The 20751-nt window shown below is 37.7% G+C and overlaps 1 protein-coding gene across 2 annotated transcripts in view; it reads left to right on the top strand.

Annotated features, from left to right (window-relative positions):
• Positions 1-20751, top strand: part of grik2 (glutamate receptor, ionotropic, kainate 2) — a 134036-nt gene that overhangs the window by 71212 nt on the left and 42073 nt on the right. For both annotated transcript variants that reach the window (XM_060870032.1, XM_060870033.1), the window contains exons 8-12: positions 8247-8390; positions 9751-9858; positions 11034-11147; positions 18481-18687; positions 20430-20653. In XM_060870032.1, coding sequence (XP_060726015.1) covers positions 8247-8390; positions 9751-9858; positions 11034-11147; positions 18481-18687; positions 20430-20653 — 797 coding nt within the window. The remainder of the gene's footprint in view (positions 1-8246; positions 8391-9750; positions 9859-11033; positions 11148-18480; positions 18688-20429; positions 20654-20751) is intronic.

Raw genomic sequence — 20751 nt, 5'->3', positions numbered from 1 at the left:
CCTTTTAAGCTTACCAAACATACCTGACTGTAATTTTAAAATGATCCTGTAGACAAAATGCTTTAGCAAAACAGATATTATCCATCCATCCATCCATCCATCCATCCATCCATCCATCCATCCATCCATCCATCCATATTCTGTACTGCATATCATGCACCGTGTCACAGGGAACCTGTATTCTATCACAGGGGACTCAGGGCACAAATCAGGGGACACCCTAGACAGCATTTTAATCCTTCACATGACACAATCACACAATTTAGAGATTCCAATCAGCTTACAACACATGTCTTTGGACTGGGGAAGGAAGCCAGAGTATTTGGAAGAAGCCTCTGACACATGGGGAAAACATGCAAACTCCACATACAGGAGGAAGGCTGGAATCAAACTCCCATCACTAGACATGTGAAGCTATGTGCTAAATAACCACTAAGACCCGCAAAACACATATGTCTAACAAATTAAGTTTGTAAGAAGTTTAAATTGGCTATCAAATTACTGTATCTAAAATGCACATGTTCCCCTGCTTACACAGCAATGATGGCAGCAGAAAAACTTCCATTTCATATCTAATCAAAAAGATCTTATATTCAGGAACAGAACAGAACTGACTGAACTAATCCATAATTATTTCACCACTGATGTGAAAGCAGACGGTGATCAGTGGAGTGAATAGACAGCATCCCATATGCTTAAAACGCCATGAGTGACTTTTATCTCAGATGATGAGAGAGACCGATGTGGATGATGTTGATAATCAAAATGATTACTTGTTCTAAAGATACACTGTTTGATAAAGTAACACTAATGTGACTCTAAAGCAGTTTGCTTTAAGCAACTAAATAGTAGGTGTTGAAAAATAAATGCAGAGATAATATAGGAAAGACAGTAGTAATCAAATATATGGCAAATATTTTTAAACCATTACTCGTTATTTAGACTAAATAAAGGATGCTATTGTTAAACATGGAATAATTACAGTACTGGTTGTATGAAGAGCATGTGACTGCAGTCTATGAATAAAGGCTGTTATAAAGATAGACATTCAGAAGATTGGGAATTATGGAATTAAAATAAAGTGAAATGAATAAATATCAAAAATCATTCACTGTTAATGCACTTTTTGGTCATATATTACACCGTTATAAGAAATTATTTCTAATTCTAATATTTATTGTCACACATATCTATATAATACAGTTAATTGGATTGAATTGAATTAGGTTCGAAAGTTACATGTTGTGTCACTATTTGACGGTTTTGTGATGCGTTCTGGGGGCACGATGGCTTAGTGGTTAGCACGTTCGCCTCACACCTCCAGGGTCAGGGTTCGATTCCCGCCTCTGCCTTGTGTGTGTGGAGTTTGCATGTTCTCCCCGTGCCTCGGGGGTTTCCTCCGGGTACTCTGGTTTCCTCCCACGGTCCGTGGAAAAATTGTCCGTAGTGTGCGATTGCGTGAGTGAAAGATTGTGTGTGTGTGCCCTGTGATGGGTTGGCACTCTGTCCAAGGTGTATCCTGCCTTGATGCCCGATGATGCCTGAGATACCCGTGACCCGAGGTAGTTCGGATAAGCTTTAGAAAATGAGTGAGAGAGAGTGAGAGTGTGATGCTATCTCACAAAGCATTTATTTATAGTGATTAGCTGTTGGCACTGTCAATCTTCTGCTTAATATTAATGTAATAAGTACTGTTATTATACAATGGCGTGATTCATTAATTATGTATTAATAACACAGTAATAACTGTGCGATTACAGTACATACACACGAGTCTGACCTCTGAATGTGGGTCTGCTCCAAGAGACTTGCTGTTGAGTTTAAGATTATTCTGTGTTTTCTGAGCTTTTTTTTTTTTAATTCCACTGGGCTGGCCGTAATGGCATTTCAGCAGAGCCCGTGGCAAGCTGGAGTGTTCCTTCTCATTGCTTCAGAGTGTACCGACTTTTTCAGGGTGTTTATGTTTCTTTATGTTTCAATCAAAGGAGTCAAAGCAGTGTGACTGTGAGCAAGCTGTGAGCGAGCACTGCAGCCCCTACTCACAAATAAATTCTGCCCTGTTACACAGACTTAGTGCGGCCGCCTATATACTGAGATAGCTCTAGACTCAGGGGAACACTAGCCTACTTTATGGTACTATAACCTGAAATGCATGTTGCTGAAAGGGCGACTGAGGTTTCTTTCCATTTTCTAACCCACACAAGCTGCCATGGTTCAGCTTTACTGCTTAGCTTGAGCTACTTAAATCAACATGCTCAAGGAAAATGAAAAGGCCAGAGATTTGACAATGAACAGATGTATAGCAGGTTTTTAAATTTAATAAAATTTCATTTGTATGGCACTTATAACAATGGACAGTGACTCAACTAAGCTTTAATGGAAAATAAAAATTCTGAATAAAAATTGCATAATAAAATATTATAAAAATAATTAGATTGGGATAAAAGCTTTTACTAAGGAGAATTATTTTAAACGTGCCAAATAAAAATTCGCCACGTTTAAAATAATTCTCCTTAGTAATCAATAAAAATATTTTCTCTCAGACATCAAAGTGGCAAAGAATATTTCAATAAATGCTAATTGTCATCTTGTTTTGAAAACCTGGGCTTTCTCTAGGGAGTAAAAAACAAGTTTTTACACATTTTACTTTACTGACTTTAGCAAACACCGAACAACTAACACAAAGGAAACCGCTCTACACAAATCAAATAATAGATACTGTATGTAAAATACATAAACAGCACTGAAAACATTAAAACTACTAATAAGCACTATTAGGGCCATAACAGAAGGTTTCACAGTTTAAAATTTGCCATGAATTGGATCCATAAGCATGTTGCGTTGCCAAAATGTTAATTGCTGATCATTTTGAAATTAATGTTTAATGGGAAACATCGTACTCAAAAATGTTTTGTGCTGAAAAACAAACACCTGAGTTCAATTTCTCTAGCCATGCCCAGGCCTGATTACTGCCACACCTGTTTGCAATCAAGAAATCACTTAAATAAGACCTGACTGACAAAAGTGAAGTAGACCAAAAGATCCTCAAATGCTACAAAACCGACCAAAATTACCCCAAGAGCGCAGCGACAACTCATCCAAGATGACACAATAGACCCCACAACAACATCCAAAGAACTGCAGGCCTCACTTGCCTCAGTTAAGGTCAGTGTTCCAGGCTCCACCACAAGAAAGAGACTGGGCAAAAATGGCCGAGTTCCAAGACGAAAACTGCTGCTGAGCAAAAAGAACATTAAGGCTCATCTCAGATTTGCCAGAAAATTATCTTGATGATCCCCAAGACTTTTGGGAAAATACTCTGTGGACTGATGAGACAAAATTGTTACTTTTTGGATGGTTTGTGTCCCATTACATCTGGTGTAAAAGTAACCCTGCATTTCAGAAAAAGAACATAATATCAACAGTAAAATGTGCTGGTGGTAGTGTGATGGTCTGGGGCTGTTTTGCGGCTTCAGGACCTGGAAGACTTGCTGTGATAAATGGAACCATGAATTCTGCTGTCTACCAAAAAATCCTGAAGGACAATGTGCGGCCATCTGTTCATGACCTCAAGCTGAAGCAAACTTGGGTTCTGCAGCAGGACAATGATCCAAAACACACCAGCAAGTCCACCTCTGAATGGCTGGAGAAAAACAAAATGAAGACTTTGGAGTGGCCTAGTCAAAGTCCTGACCTGAATCGTATTGAGATGCTGTGGCATGACCTTAAAAAGGCGGTTCATGATTATATTAATAATAAAAACCATCAGTTAAAAACCGCATGTTGTTTTTTTACTTGTGTTATCTTTGACTAATTTTTACATTTGTTTGATGATCTGAAACATTAAAGTGTGACAAACATGCAAAAAAAGAAAAAATCTGGAAGGGGCCAACACTTTTTCACACCATTGTATATGGAAGGGTGCCAGTAATTCTGTTGGGCACAATTAAAAATAATGATCGACAATAAAAAATAAAAAAATAAGCACCTCTGTTAAAAAATACACTGCATGTAATGGTAAATAATGCATCATATGTTCATTGCATTTCAACAGCCATTTAGGTCATAGTTACAACGTGTAACATACAGTATTGTAGTTAGAGGCAGAATGCATGTGTGTGTGCACATCCTCATCATTTATCAACTCTCCTCTCCTCACACAACAGTTGACAAGCTGGGAAATCTGAATCCTTTACTTCAGACACCAGCATTTTAACAAATCATAATAGTGTTAAATCCATCTGAAGCTGGGAGATTTATTAAATCTATCTTAGCGGCATGGAAAAGTAAGCAAGCGTGAGGAGTAAAAAGGCATAAAAAAGGGAACTCAGTAGGGGTAATACTTACATCGGTTGACACATTTATCTTTAATTTGATTCAGGAGTGACATAATTGATTTTAATGAGATGTTTATAGATTGAAGTGGCGGTGTTGCTAAATCATTTGCCAGTCTGCCTGTTGGGCTATGCTGAGCATTACGCTGAGGAAATGAACAGCACACTCCAGCTCGTACAGCCCAAATTCACTAAGATCCCATCGTCATTCTCTCCTCTTTTTCTGTTTATCTATCTATACAGTGGTGCAATACCTCCACCACATAAAACAAAGTTATCTTCCACTGGCTGGCTGAATTCATTTTAGAAAATGATATAGTTCTGCTCACAGACTTTTTGTTTTAATGCTTTGAAATTAGACAATCACATCTAAGGAGGTGGATTTCCTTTAACAAATATAATAGAAGGTAATTTGGCAGCCATATTGATCTATAGCATGCTGATGTTATGTGCATCTCAGTTCTCAGATGCAGAATAGACTACATTGCATGAGAATATGTCAGGAATCAACTTTTCCAATTTATGCTTGGCAAACAATGAGACACATATAAATAAACACCCCAAAACATATATACTTAATATAATAAATATTCTTGATCAGAGCAAAGCTAAATCTGCCAGCTGTCTAGGCCAGTAATTCAGTTAATTCATTTATCTCATCATTATCAAATCAGATTTATTCATACATACCTCTTTAACTAGACACTTGAATTCAAATTGTGAGATGCTCTGCATTAATTATCTAGCATTCACTGAGGTTGGTTAAAGACTGAAATGAATGACTTTCAAATCTAACTAAAATTTAGATTAGATGCATGTTTATTTTATATGGAAATAACTACAATACATACACTATCTTCTTGTTTTGTCACATGGTATGTTATTTTGCTGTTATTAAAAAAAGGAAATAGCAATACATACATACATACATATATACATGCATACATACATACAAACATACATACATGCATACATACATACATACATACATACATACATACATACATACATACATACATACATACATACATACATATATACATGCATACATACATACATACACTGTAAATACGTACATATATACATGCATACATACATACACACATACATGCATGCATACATACATACATACATACATACACACATACATACATGCACACATACATACATACATACATACATACATACATACATACATGCATACATACATACATACATGCATACATACATACATACATACATACATACATACATACATACATACATACATACATACATACATACATACATGCATACATACATACATACATACATACATGCATACATACATACATACATGCATACATACATACATACATACATACATACATACATACATACATACATACATACATACATACATACATACATACACTGTAAATACATACATATATACATGCATACATACATACACACATACATACATGCATACATACATACATACATACATACATACATACATACATGCACACATACATACATACATACATGCATACATACACACATACATACATGCATACATACATACATACATACATACATACATGCATACATTCATGCATACATACATACATACATACATACATACATACATACATACATACATACATACTGTATATACATGCATACATACATACATACATACATACATACATGCATGCATACATATATACATACATACATACATACATACATACATACATACATACATACATACATACATACATGCATACATACTTACATACATGTATACATACATACATACATACATACATACATACATACATACATACATACATACATACATACATACATGCATGCATGCATACATACATACACACATGCATGCATACATACATACATACATACATACATACATACACACATACATACATGCACACATACATACATACATGCATACATACACACATACATACATGCATACATACATACATACATACATACATACATACATACATACATACATGCATACATTCATGCATACATACATACATACATACATACATACATACATGCATACATACATACATACATACATACATACATACATACATACATACATATCCAATATTGTTACAATATTGTTATTGTTTGTCTTTATAATAGTTTAGAATTCCACTCCAAATCTTCAGAAACATGCAAAAACATTTTTAAAATTCAGGGGATGTGCTTTCAGCCCTCTCCCTTTTCTGTTAGTGATCCCCAGTGATCAATATTTAGTTCTATTCCTCTGTCTGTCTTTTGGCCTGCTATTCTGTGTGTTAAATGTTTGAAAGACATTATGAAATATATTCAACACATGTTGAACACACAACAAAGCTTGCCTCCCAAAAGAGATTGTATGCACCATGAAGGCTTTGATGATACACCACTGTTCTACACTGGTAGAAGTCACAGAGGAAAGAATGACGGTGTTCGCTCAGTATTCAGTAGGAGGCCTTGTCTCCTGCTCCTCTGGTGTTATTACTTATTTATTATTCATGATGCGCGTGCGGCTCTCATCGACTTTTTGCTGTGACTGAGTGTGACGTGTGCTTTCTGCAGATGGGCAGCAATGCCTCTGAGAGCTAGTGCCGTCTCGTCTGACAGGCCAGCGTACACGTCTCCCCAGGGACCCTTTGGTGTGATGGTCACGGAGGGTTAGATGAGGGGGTGAATAAAGTGTAGAGTGAAATCATGGCCTCTGACATTATCTTTGTCTTATTCCAGACTCTTTCTCAGACTAGCAGCTGCCACTTACAGTTCAATCTAACGCTGATTGATTGAGAGGCTCTGCGTCGCAAACAAATGTATAAGATGCTGCAGTCTGGATTAGTAAGAGGCAGCTCATTCATGTCCTTTCACACTCATGTTCACAAGCACGCACAGTGCTTAACTCCAGTCATTCTGACCAGCAATTTTTGAGAAATGGTTTAGGAGTACATAGGCGTGTTTTTAACCCCACAGCTGTTTTTACATCACACCGTACAACCTGCTCCAAATCCCACCATCACACTGAATCATATTTCATTAAGCAAAACAGCTACAGTAACTGTCTCAAAACATGTCCACTTTCTCAAACACTTTCATAATGTCTTTATCATTTTACAGTATGTACCTAACCTGTATCTAACATCTTACTGTTCTGTTTGCACAGTGAACGATGTTTGTGTACTCTCAGACCTGATTTGTTGCTCGTTTCCTATTTGTGGACAGTTGGACTCAGAATGCTTTATGGATGCTCGGGTTTAGATGTGCTTTTGGTAAGGGGAAGCAGTTTGCTCTAATAATGGGGCTGCCCAAAGAGACTGATGAGCTTTCAGCCAATATATCCTCAGACATCCTGATTGTTCTTTGATTGATATCAGCACAAACATGGAAACATCCCCCAAGTGATTCTACCATATTATTGCAGCAGAGCTGTCTTTAGTTCTAATGCTTGCGGGCAGACAATCAGAGAGAAAAAGCTAAAAATGACAGGTTTGGCCATGATTTATTCAACAGGATAGTGATTTCTGACACACCCCTAGGCATGATTTTCATACCAACAAATGTTAAGAACTGTGGTGATTGCTTTCCAATCATCTGAGACAAACACTAATTAGATTTTTTTTCACGTTTTTTGTCCTGTGGAATGACAGTTTTACAATATTAAATGCATACAAGCATGTCTGACATTGAACTGTCAGATACTCACACCTACAGCTTTTGCCCATCTGTTAATGTCATTATTTCCCTTGGAGTTTTTTTTTTGAGGTGATTTTTTTCCCACCACAATTAACACAAGAAGGGATGTTTCATTCTAACAGAAGACAACTGATATTGGTGTGTATGAGTGATCTGGTTGTGTTTGTGTATCTGTTATGCCTCCAGACGGATGCAGCACTGATGTACGACGCAGTGCATGTGGTGGCTGTAGCGGTGCAGCAGTCTCCTCAGATCACAGTCAGCTCTCTCCAGTGTAACCGGCACAAACCCTGGCGCTTCGGTAACCGCTTCATGACACTTATCAAAGAGGTGCGTACCATCACCACATTTAAAAATTGATTGTACACATATTTACTGTGTGGGAGACTGTATGCGACTGTTTCCTCCAACAGATGTAACTCTGGATCTTACCTGCTGCTCCTTAAGACAGCTCTCCCACTGAAAATGAATCATAATTGTCTATAATTACTCTTCCACATGTCAGTTTGAGAAAAAAACAGGTTGGCTAATCTGAACCCTGGCTGTCAGTGGAGGATTCTAGAGTTTATATTTAGTCTGGCTAAGACCCTGGGCTTTCTCAGTATAATATCAAAGGTTGGCTTAGACCACTGCATAGGATTCTAACTCACTAAAGCACAAAGAACAGCTGCAGCTCAGATCAGTTCAAATCTCTCCACTTGGGCCCCAGTGCTCTCTTAGGTCTTCTGGCCTCTTTTCAGTCCTTTTGTGCTTGAACCAGAAGCATAGCTATGAACTGTTTGCTGGAGTAGAGCTTTAAAGAACTGCGTTTTAGCTGTGTACACCTGAACTCTAATTATACACAGAATATGTGTATATAGCCAGGATTAAGACAAGGAATTAGAGAAACTGCACGATTCAACTTAAGGGGTTGAAAGAAGTACGTTACCCTACTTTAAGCATTCATTTTCTGCTAAATTCTGGTGGACACTATTAGTAAGCTGACTAGCTACAAAGCAAAATATTAGACTGGTTCAAATAAGATTGCCAGTTAATTATTTAAAAAATACTGCCAAAAATAATCTTAAAAGCATTGCTAGCTGCATTTACAGTGTGTATAGTCTTGAGCAATATAAGTTCAGAATAATAATTAAACACCACTGACGCATGAATTCTGATGAAATTCACACTAAATGAAATTCCAAAATCTTCCTTCACACAAAGCCCCATGAATTTTTCAAACCATTTGAAAACTGTTGAACCATATGTATTAAATTTAGTATCTAACACACATTTGTTCTAATATTTATATAAGCACCAAAGCAAAGAAATTAAAAAAATAAAATAAAATCATCAGCATGGCAGTACAAAGACACTAAAACATTAAATTGCTATAATTCTCCCAAGAACACTAAAACACAGTAGGAGCAAATTTATCTCTTATCTGCTCTTAGATCTCTTTCTATGTTTAGAAATAAGCCCACACTCAAAGAAGTCCTAGAAAACTCGCCTAAAAGTCTCTTTGTCTCTGTCTGTGTGTGGACTGTTGTGCTTGATCTCTGTGTGTGAGCTGTTTCTGCTTTTGCGGCCTGCATGAAGGTGAGCTGTGTGTTTCGTTGAATTATGAATTTCTCCCGTTTTTCCAAATAGGGATGGAGTCTTCTTATCCCGTGCTGCCTGGTAACGATGAATATTTCTTTCACACCCGCAGGCCCATTGGGATGGTTTGACAGGACGGATAAATTTCAACAAAACCAATGGCTTAAGGACAGATTTCGATCTGGATGTGATCAGCCTAAAGGAGGAAGGACTGGAAAAGGTAACAGGGTTTACTGGAACATCATTGGAAGGAGCACAGATTACACATTTGCACACACATATACATACCCACATTCTCAGTCTGACAAGAGTTTCCCTCTCAGCTGCCTGTGACCTCCCATCTCACTGGCACATGTCTCGGCACCTCCATGAATAATTTACTCGATTAATAAAAGAGCTTCAGAAGCCCTCCAGTGTCATAAAACCTGAATTAAAGAGTTGATTTGCAATTACAAACTACAGCTTAGACATTTTCTGAAGACATCTGAAGCACTTTGTTTTTGAATTGGTGAGAGTGTGTGGCCCCTCTGTGCTCTCTCTGTGGAGTGTACAACCCTCAAGTGCATCTTCACCATTAATTGTGCCAGGCTTAAGTGAGAACGCACTGTGGTTCTATCTGTCTCTCTCTCTCTCTTTAGACAAGTTTACATCAGCCATCATTTCCTGAAGACATTATTGCCAGTAATGATTAACAACCCAATATTATAAAATAAAAGAAAAATGTAACATTTTAGTATTAAATGGCCACAATTTTAGTGTCATTTACTCTGATTATATTGTATTACCAAATCTGCCAATCTCTTTTAAAGTAATCTCTTAAACATATACCAAAATAACAGTATATTTCTCTCAACATTCTGATGGTAACTAACACACACTTTTGCTTTCTGTAAAGGCAAATGTATGATTTTATCTAATATGCAGTACAAATGTAGTGAGTTAATACCTACAAATCAGTTAACTACTGTATATGGATTTGCTCATGAAAAATATCAGCTGAGAACACATGCTAAACCGAACGAGAAAAGGTACAAAAGATAAAAAGCAGGAAAAGAGAATGTGGATGTTAGTGAATTATCTTGTAAAATTATTATATTATATACTGTAATGTGTATTACTATAGAATGGACTATAAATCCACTATCCGGATGCAGCCTTCAAACAGTTCCCAACTGCACAGTTAGTAATATTACTACGACCTTCCCAGCATTTCTTAGGATGGAAAGGTTTCTTTTTCTGTTTTTTTCGATTCTAAGCAATTAAAGTTTATTTGCTTTCTTTAAATGCTAAACTGTGAGCAGAAAAAGAAAACAATCTGACACAATCCCATCTGTAATGATGTTACCTCTTTAAGGTCTGGCCTGATTCTTTATTTATTTATTTATTTATTTGCAGATTGGCACATGGGACCCTGTAAGTGGCCTGAACATGACTGAAAATCAGAAGGGAAAGATGTCAAACATCACAGACTCGCTCACTAACAGGACACTATATGTGTCTACAATACTGGTAAATATAACATTATGTTTTGGAGGAACAAGTTAATACCAATTAAACTGCTTTTACTAATGAAATATAGCCAAAAAAATTAAAATTAGAAGTGAATAATAATAGTACCATGCTGAATGTTAAGTGTGTTTCAAATGGAGAAAAGCCTTTTGGGTAAGCAGCTATTGCACACTCTCTGGAAAATGACTGTCCCAGTCAGGAGGCAGCTTCCCACTGAGGTACCTGTTTTTCAGCTAAATTGGAAAACAGCATTGTAAGTATCTCTCTTAGTATACCATTCCCACTGGGAGTCTGTGCAGGTTTGGAGAAACATGGCAAACAAAACTGTCTCTCCGATGAAGCAATATGTTTGCAAATGTCAGTTATTGGCTTGTTTTATAGATAGATAACATTTATTTCGAACATTTATAACATTTATTTTACTCGAAACAGCAATCACTTGTGTTTGTTAAATTATCTGAAGTACATAAATCTGAAAATATATCATGCTTCTCACTCACTCACTCATCTTCTACCGCTTATCCGAACTACCTCGGGTCACGGGGAGCCTGTGCCTATCTCAGGCGTCATCGGGCATCAAGGCAGGATACACCCTGGACGGAGTGCCAACCCATCACAGGGCACACACACACACTCTCATTCACTCACGCAATCACACACTACGGACAGAGATGCCAATCAACCTACCATGCATGTCTTTGGACCGGGGGAGGAAACCGAAGTACCCGGAGGAAACCCCCGAGGCACGGGGAGAACATGCAAACTCCACACACACAAGGTGGAGGTGGGAATCGAACCCCCAAACCTGGAGGTGTGAGGCGAACGTGCTAACCACTAAGAAACCGTGACCCCCCCATATCATACTTCAGTTTTACTAAAGACTAGCAAATTTTACATGACATGTTGCTATCTTATGTGTGCAATTTGTCATTATTTTTTATCAAAAAGTAAAGCTTGTTGAAGTTCCATTTCAGAAAGAAAGAAAGAAAGAAAGAAAGAAAAAGAGAGAAAGAAAGAAAGACTGAGCTGTCCTGTTATCTATAAAATTTCCAAAAAAAAAGAGAGGACAACACATGGACCCATATAAAGCTTTCCCTAAAATATGAAGTTCCTTTAAAAAGCCTTTCGAAATTTCTGCACTGTTGCATCATTTGCAGCATTTTACTGCAACGGCTGGTTCTAGTTATGGACACTGTGAATTCCTGTTAAAAATAATGTGAGGGGTTTAAAATTATGACATTAACAGCTACATAGCAGCACATGGACTAAAGAATACCCCAAACAAGTATGGAGTCAAAACAGGAGATTACAGACAGGTCTTCTCTAGTTTTCTGATATATTGAACATGCACATGAGTTACATCTAGTAGCAGAAACGTTAATTGTGAAAAATCTCACTGGATATCTGGACAGTATGCATTACTGTTTTAATTGACAGCCTTAGCAATGATTGCCATGCTGTTATATTCTTCAGCTTCATTTCTACAAACCAAAAGAAATGTAAACTGTTTAAACATAAACATAGGCTGATTGTGATATCATTAAAAGGAAGCACAGTCCTTGCATCCTGCATCTTTCTCCCAGTAGGACTTGCATCGTGTGTCCTAACCAAGAGAACCTGAATCCACTATGTGGTGTCTTATTTACTTTGCACACACAATGTTTAGGTAGCTGATCAGAATGAATTACAAGCTGTACAAATACACAGTTTTGAAAGGAGTCTAAGGTTTAGAATGTATTACAGATAACCAAAATAGAAAAAAAAAGAGACAAATGCATGGAGAGAAAGGTAAAAGGGGTGAGGTCTAAGTGATAAAAGTGAGCCTTTTCATAAAATTTTAATGTGCTCAGGTTTGCTAGAGCTTCCACTGCATAGTTCCTTTGTAGAAAGTATTTTTAATGGGCTGCTAGTGAATGCGAACAATCTGGAGCTCTGGATGTGTCATGATCAAAAAGACTTCCCCAGTGCAAAAGAAGAAATCACATTCTTGCAATACACAATAATAATACCCAAGAATAAAAAACATAGTCCTAAAGCGTTGTTTAATATTCAGTATGATTATGCAAAATGAGTTAAAACCGGACACATTTTATATCTATTATAATTTAATATGCTGTAGGTGGGCCTACTCTAATCAGAAGCTGCTTAATGTAATGTATTACAGGAAATCTATACACTATTATGTAGAAATTCTGCCAGGCAGGAGGCAAAGAGGAAGGCCAAAGAGGAAGTATATGGATGTAATTAATGAGGATTTGAAGCTAGTGGGTGCAAGTGTTGAGGATGCAGAAGATAGGGTTAGGTGGAGAGAGATGATTCGCTGTGGCGACCCCTGAAGGGAAAAGCCGAAAGAAGAAGAAGATTATGTAGAAATTCTAGATGACCAACCAGGCTGTTAATGTTTCTTATATGTTTTACTAAATCTTTAGTCTTTTAAAGGTGTTAAGAGAATAATGGGTTTGAAGACAATTTATTTTCTGATGACACAGTAACAGCATTGCACATAGGGACTGATCTGAGATCCACCATTTCAGCTCCAACAGTTATGAATCTCTAATCATTTTCTTGTATATGATATTTTTCTTATTCAAATCTCCCAAATGCAATCATATTAACACAACCCTGCGATCAGAAGAAAGTGGCTTATTCTTTTTAATTCTAAGTGCAAGAGGGCTATCGACGAGCAACACACACAGGCGTGCTGGCGCATGATAAGTGAACCTAAACTAAATGTTTTAAAATGGCTCAAATGAACCATTATAATTTCCCCTTATTTAGACACAAAATCCATTTTGTGTCATCTGTCTTTGGAGGTCACTGGATTCTAACATTCACAAGTACCTCTGTTTCTTCCTGCATTCCTTGTAGGTCAGGAAAAACATGTACTGTACGAGAAAGACAAATTGAAAAGAACATTGAGTGTATTGTGTATGTGTAGAATTAAATATGTGCCTGCTCAGTCAAGGATCACAAAAAGAGCAAGCAAACAAATTTTTCTGATCTTCATCTGATTTGGTGAGCCATTATAGAAACTCATTCCTGTTCTTTGCTGACAGGTTGCTTTTGTAGCCCGTCATCAATGGATTTGCATTCTTAGATGCTTTTCTTCTCACCACAGTTGTAAAGAGTGTTTGTTTGCGTTACTATAGCCTACCTGTTAGCCGAAACCAGTCTGTCTATTGTCCTCTGACCTTCGCATCAATGAGGCATTTACAACCAGAGAACCGTTGCTCACTGTTTATTTTTTGTAGATGGTTTTTTACACCATTTTGTGTAATCTCATGAGATCACCAGTGTTTGAAATACTCAATCCAGCACATATGGCACCAACAGCTATTCCTTGGTGAAAGTCATTGAGATCATTCTGATTTTTTAGAAGCCTTTATTTTTGTCACTTATACTGTACATTACAGCACACTCTTTCTTTGCATATCCCAGCTTTGGAAGTTGGGGTCAGAGCACAGGGTCAGCCATGATACAGCGCCCCTGGAGCAGACAGGGTTAAGGGCCTTGCTCAGGGGCCCAACAGTGGCACCTCGGCATTGCTGGTGCTGGAGCTTGAACCCAGATCCTTCGATCAACAACCCAGAGCCCTAATGTAAAGCTCTTTTATCTATATTTATATGATGGTATGCAATGCACTGCTGCCAGGTGATTGGCTGAGAGGATTCCAGCATGAATGTATAGGTGTTCATTTTAAAGTGACCGAAGTGCCAGTGTTCAACATGCTAGCCCTGTGTCTGAACACAAAAAATATATAATATTACAGCTGGCTTGAAATGATAAAGAATTGTAAAGTAAGCCTCTCATTACCACTGAGTTATTTTGGTCTACACTTACATATGAGAATATTCATTATTTTAAAGCAGCCATATATAATGTGTTCAATGGATCCTGGCTTAAGGCTAAAGTGTAGAAATAGCATGAGAAATGACAAGTTTTGTGAAGGTCCTTCTGGCACTCTTGAATACTTCAAATTGGAATCTTTCTCCTTCTATTGCTATTTTTAGCTCTACACTCACAATCAGTTTTGCAATGTACGCAATAACTTAAAGCTTTGTCGGATATACTGCTGATATCAACCCTCTGTCGTTTTGAACATTAAACACAGAGGCACACAGTTGTTTAATGACTTTCCTTAACTACTACTCAAATCTGCATTCACACACTGTCCTCTTCTTTCTGCCAGCTTACAATTCGCAAACACATCCTTGCAGTACATGTATAAATATGAGAAAGATGGATATTTCAAAAAGAATATTTCAGCCTGCATCTCTTGGTTGTTTGAAATTCTCTCTGAAGGGTTCGAGTTATTCAGGAGGCAATTGAGAGACAATCTACAGTCATATTTTCAGCGCTTACTTCAACTGCATGGTGAAGTGTCCTCCATGTTTTTAACACCATGTGGCATTCTGAATGCCTTAAATGAGAATGTTTCTCCCACCACTCATTTCTGTTGCACTGACAGGTAGGCCTTCTGAATTCAACTCATTTCAACATTGCCAATTGAAATCATGAATAGGAGACTCATTTTTTTTTGTTTGGATTTTTTTATTTTTTATTTTTTAATAACTGCAGCAGCTACACACAATCAAGCTCAGTTCCTGATGCATTCTCTTTTCAGCTCCAGAGATGAGTCACTATATGATGTGTGCTTAAAAAAACCTTCGACCACAGTGATTTATTGCTGCTGCGCGTCTCACTCAGGGTAGTGAGACACACACTTGACTGCGGCTTTGTTACCATGGCGATATACACACGTGCAAACAGAGCTTGCTGACACACAGAGCACAGGCGGGACATTTGACAGTGCTTTAGGACATAGAAAATCATATCTGCTGCTGTATTAGAGACAAGATGCCCATGGGAATAGGAATAGGAAGCTAGCATTTATAAACAAAAGGCCATTTCAACTGCACCTTAAAGGCCCCCAAGTGAACTCTACGTACAGCTCACAGCAAAGCTGCCATATAGAGAAAAAGGTTAATACCAGCTCCACTTTAATAGAGAGGCCCTAGGTACATACTGCTAAGGAGCATAGTGGCACTGTGACCGCTCTAATAAAGAGGTGAATGTGTAGTAAATAATTACAATTAAAAACTGTAGTTTCATCCTCTAGCCACTAAAAATTCACAGAACTCATGAGCATAAAGGTAATCACCATATATCCTGGTGGATTAGCAGTAACCTTAGTTACCGCTTACTGTACAGTATATTCATCATTCATCATGTTGGTATCTACAGTAGCTGTGTTTTATTGCATGTGAGTTTGACAGATTGTACACTTATACAGTAATATTTTATATATCCTCCACGGCTTTGTGGAATTCTCAGCAGTGCTGGTTGTTATTCATATCACAGGTTTATGTTAACAGCCTCATTTAAACACATCATTTAATACGCAATAGTAACAACTCATTCACAGGGATGTGCATGGCAGATGCTCGACATTATCTTAGATTAGTAATAAACATATTATACACGTATTGCTTTTAGCACAGAAAACATTTTTCTATAAGGAACATTAACAATTAGAAATAGAGTCTGATGTGTAGCTGCTTTGTCAAGTAAACAACAATCCTTGTCATAGTTGTCATTTTTTAATATTTTGTTTTAACTTTATTTACTGCAACATTAACTTGTTGTTTGTGTTGTTTTCACGTGTCTGTTTTCCTACCTGTTCTCACCTGACCCTACTTACACTGCCTATTTATCAGACAAAACAGAAAATAAATAATTCAGATTATTTCCCTCTTTTCATCTGATTTCAACATAATTTGAATCTAATCATAATCAAACATCTAATGGTAATAAAAACATAGGAGGCCAAAGATTGCACCGGCTTTTAGTGTATCCGGTTCTGTTGTACAATACCTGAAACAGGTAATTTTGTGTTTAGGGATGAATTCTAACCACCTGTTGTGTAACATGAATACAATATTGAGCAGTCACATGTAAAGGGGCTGTATAATCTTGTAACACAGCTCACTGGATCAAGAAATGTTCAGTTTGGCTTCAATCAGTAGCATTTCTCCCTGAAAAGTTGCTAACATCACCAGCTTATCTGGCGTCTCCATGATCTAAGTAAAAGATATCTCAATGTGCTGTAAAGATATCTCACTGTGCTGTATGCAAAAGTGGAAAGCAGAAGCGAGAGATGCTGTGCATTCATATTTGCAAATAATAAGTTCAGCTCTACGATAGTTACTCATCATTGAATCGTCTTGGCTGTGGATATGTGGGAGCTGGGAGGGGTGAGTGCGGATGAATGCTTATCTCTCGTTTGACACGTTCCACTGGCACGACACACATCCCTGGAGCGTCACACTGGGGGTGAAGGACTGCTTGCAGAGGCATCTGATAGCGTAAGCTAAATGCCTGCAGTCTCACTGGGAAATGTCGAATGCAATCCAAAACAGTGGGATTCACTGCAGTTATAAAAGAAACATGACCTGAGCGCTAATGGCTGAAGTGTATACATTTTTAATCGTTCTTATGTAGCACACAACACTTTCTTCCATTTCAGAAAAGTCTCATGAACTTACAGGTGAAATTAACAAAGCGGTTTATAGACACATCACATGATATTCCACACGTCATATTTGTAAATGATTCATCCATATTTACCTTGAAGTTTTGTTCCTGATTCATCTTTATTCATTTTTACACACAATTCATTTATTTCCACATGGAATTTTCTTACACCAGTTTACTTTATTTCATGTTGAATTTCATAGATGTGGGGTGAATTTCTTTCAGGTTTACATTTAGTTGAGTTCACACATAAAATTCCAGAGCATAATGTACCATCACATATGATAACATATTATTCAAATAATCACACAAGTAAAAAGCTTATGATGAAGTATGGCTTTTCTCTCTGAGTTGATGAATAAGTATCAAACCGAAGGAGAGAGAGAGAGAGAGAGAGAGAGAGAGAGAGAGAGAGAGAGAGAGAGAGAAATGATCCGTATCATGTGTACTTCACCACAGTATCCGCACATCTTCTCTTATTTTGAAAGCATCTGCTAGGAGTAGACAAAACAGCTCTAAGGTACATCTCTGGTCCTCATTGGGAAGTGAGGCTAACAGTGGGTGGATTTTTATCATTATGGCCATCCTGTTATTTTTCTACTAATACAGAGAGTGTGCAGCTGTGTGTGTGTATGTGTATATATGAACATGAGTGTGCATCTCTTTTAATAGCAGTAGGGTTCCAACCCTTCTGTTCTAGTGTAAGTTCATGCAAACAATCCTCAAAGCCCTGTCAGACACACATCAGCCTCTCCTCTCACATGGTGAGTGAAGCTCAGAGCTGCCTCTCACTATGCAGGAGGAGCCCTATGTGATGTTCAAGAAGTCAGACAAGCCTCTGCATGGTAACGATCGTTTCGAAGGATTCTGCATCGACCTGCTGCGGGAGCTCGCCAACATCCTGGGCTTTGTCTATGAAGTGCGGCTGGTGGAGGACGGCAAGTATGGAGCGCAGGAGGAGAGCACGGGCCAGTGGAACGGTCTGGTGCGCGAGCTCATTGACCATGTGAGTTTTATCTTTTGTTCAACAAGCAGCAGACACTTATTGACTTATCACATTGCAAGACTATTGTAACTGTTCAGGAAATACTGAATCTACTGCCCTTAATGATTGTGCATGAATTGTATGTAAAATATAAGTGGAGTTGTGGATGTAGAAATGGGAGAAACACTTGCACTGGCTGCAGACAGCATACAAAGTGAAGTTTCTGGCATTATTTTCCACCGTAGAGCTACACACACACACACACACACACACACACACACACACACACACACACACACACACACACACACATAATAAGACCCAGATAAAAAACGAGCTCTACACAGGCAGAAAAATAAGTCTTTGCACACCTAATATCTAACAGCTGACCCCATTACTGACACACACCAGTCTTTCTGCTCATCTCATTGCATCTCAAGCAATCAAACAATACTTTTTTGATAGCTGGTCTATTGATCACGTACAAGACAAAAAAGTGAAGATGATCAGAGGAAGATGATCAGTTTCGCTCTTTTTCCCTCTTTCCTTTTTTATCCAAAGACTTTTTAAAACCATTTTTTTCACATATCTGCACGTCAAACGTCATAACTAACAGTCTAGGAGGGGTTGAAGTGGGCTCCTTGCCTGTGCGCTTCCTTTCCCTAGATAAGAGTATGACAGATTCTAACTGGCCCAGACAGGCTTCCAGCAGTTTGCAGTCTGCAATTTCAGAGAAACAGAAAATGCATTGAAGTGTAGGATATTAAAAATATCCCGTCAAAAGGAGTGATTGAAAAACAAGAGGTAGGAAAAAAAAAGAAGGGAGACAGCTACCTGATTACATTTTGCATTAATTTACCTCCCATGAGAACAGTTACAGGCAATCTAATTTACATTACACAGCCTAATTTTGGCTAAAAATATAATGATCTGTATAGTAAAAGAAATGTTGTTTGTTATTTGTTGTCGGAACTCATTTCATTTTGAATAATGTATGTCAGTTTATTTAGTTTTATTTATTTTTAATTTATTTAGTTATAATTTATTTTAGTTGTGAGTTAGATAAAAGTTATTTATTTATTTACCTATTTAATACAAGGTGTCCCATAAGCTTATCATAAGAGGGACAATAAAAACTGTAAAACAAAAGCCTTTATTAACAGAACTGGCTTTGAATTCCTATGAACGGGATTATTTTGATCTATTTTTCTTGGTTTCTTTTAAAAAAATTAAAAAAAATAATAAAAAAAAGCTCTATGATATCCCCACGACTTATGACTTATGTGACCCTATATAGATTAATAAATACCAGCAGTGTAGAATTTCAGCACTCGGCAGTGGATGGAGATAATAATTATCAGCTTAATTACTGCATTATGAATACAATGAAAATAGTGTTCAGTTCTGCACAAAATTTAATCACAAAACAGCCTAATATTTGTACCCATGTGGTGTTTAATATTACAGTTTAAACATGAGAGACACTGTTTATTTTTTTGCAATGAAGATCTGTGTATGCTGAACACTTTCACTAACTGCTGAGCCAGTAGCAGCTAAATCAATCTGTGGAGAGAATAGACTGAGAAAGAAAAAGGACAGGAAGGAGGGAGGAGGGAGACTTGGCTTTAAATTTAATCTTAAGTGCTATGGGACAGTTGTTGGGGTGTAAAGATCCTGTTTTCTTAATTTGATTGCCTCTAAATACTTCCTCTTGCCCTGATTGACTGCATATCACTCTTCTGCCATGTCTTTTCTATTGACAGAAAGCTGATCTTGCAGTGGCTCCCCTAGCCATCACCTACGTGCGGGAGAAAGTCATCGATTTCTCCAAGCCATTCATGACACTGGGGATAAGTATTCTGTACCGCAAGCCCAACGGCACCAACCCGGGGGTGTTCTCCTTCCTCAACCCTCTCTCCCCTGACATCTGGATGTATATTCTGCTGGCTTACTTGGGTGTCAGTTGTGTGCTGTTTGTCATAGCCAGGTAACATGCCAGTTCTGCCGGTCTCAGCCACACATGCAGACATAACCCTACATTTTAACTTCATTCCATTAATAGACTAATCTATGACTAAAAGCATC

This window comes from Tachysurus vachellii, chromosome 5, assembly GCF_030014155.1.
Source record: "Tachysurus vachellii isolate PV-2020 chromosome 5, HZAU_Pvac_v1, whole genome shotgun sequence".
NCBI classification, from domain to species: domain Eukaryota; kingdom Metazoa; phylum Chordata; class Actinopteri; order Siluriformes; family Bagridae; genus Tachysurus; species Tachysurus vachellii.
Note: the sequence above shows the minus strand (reverse complement) of the source record. Positions and strands in the feature narration are given on the sequence as shown.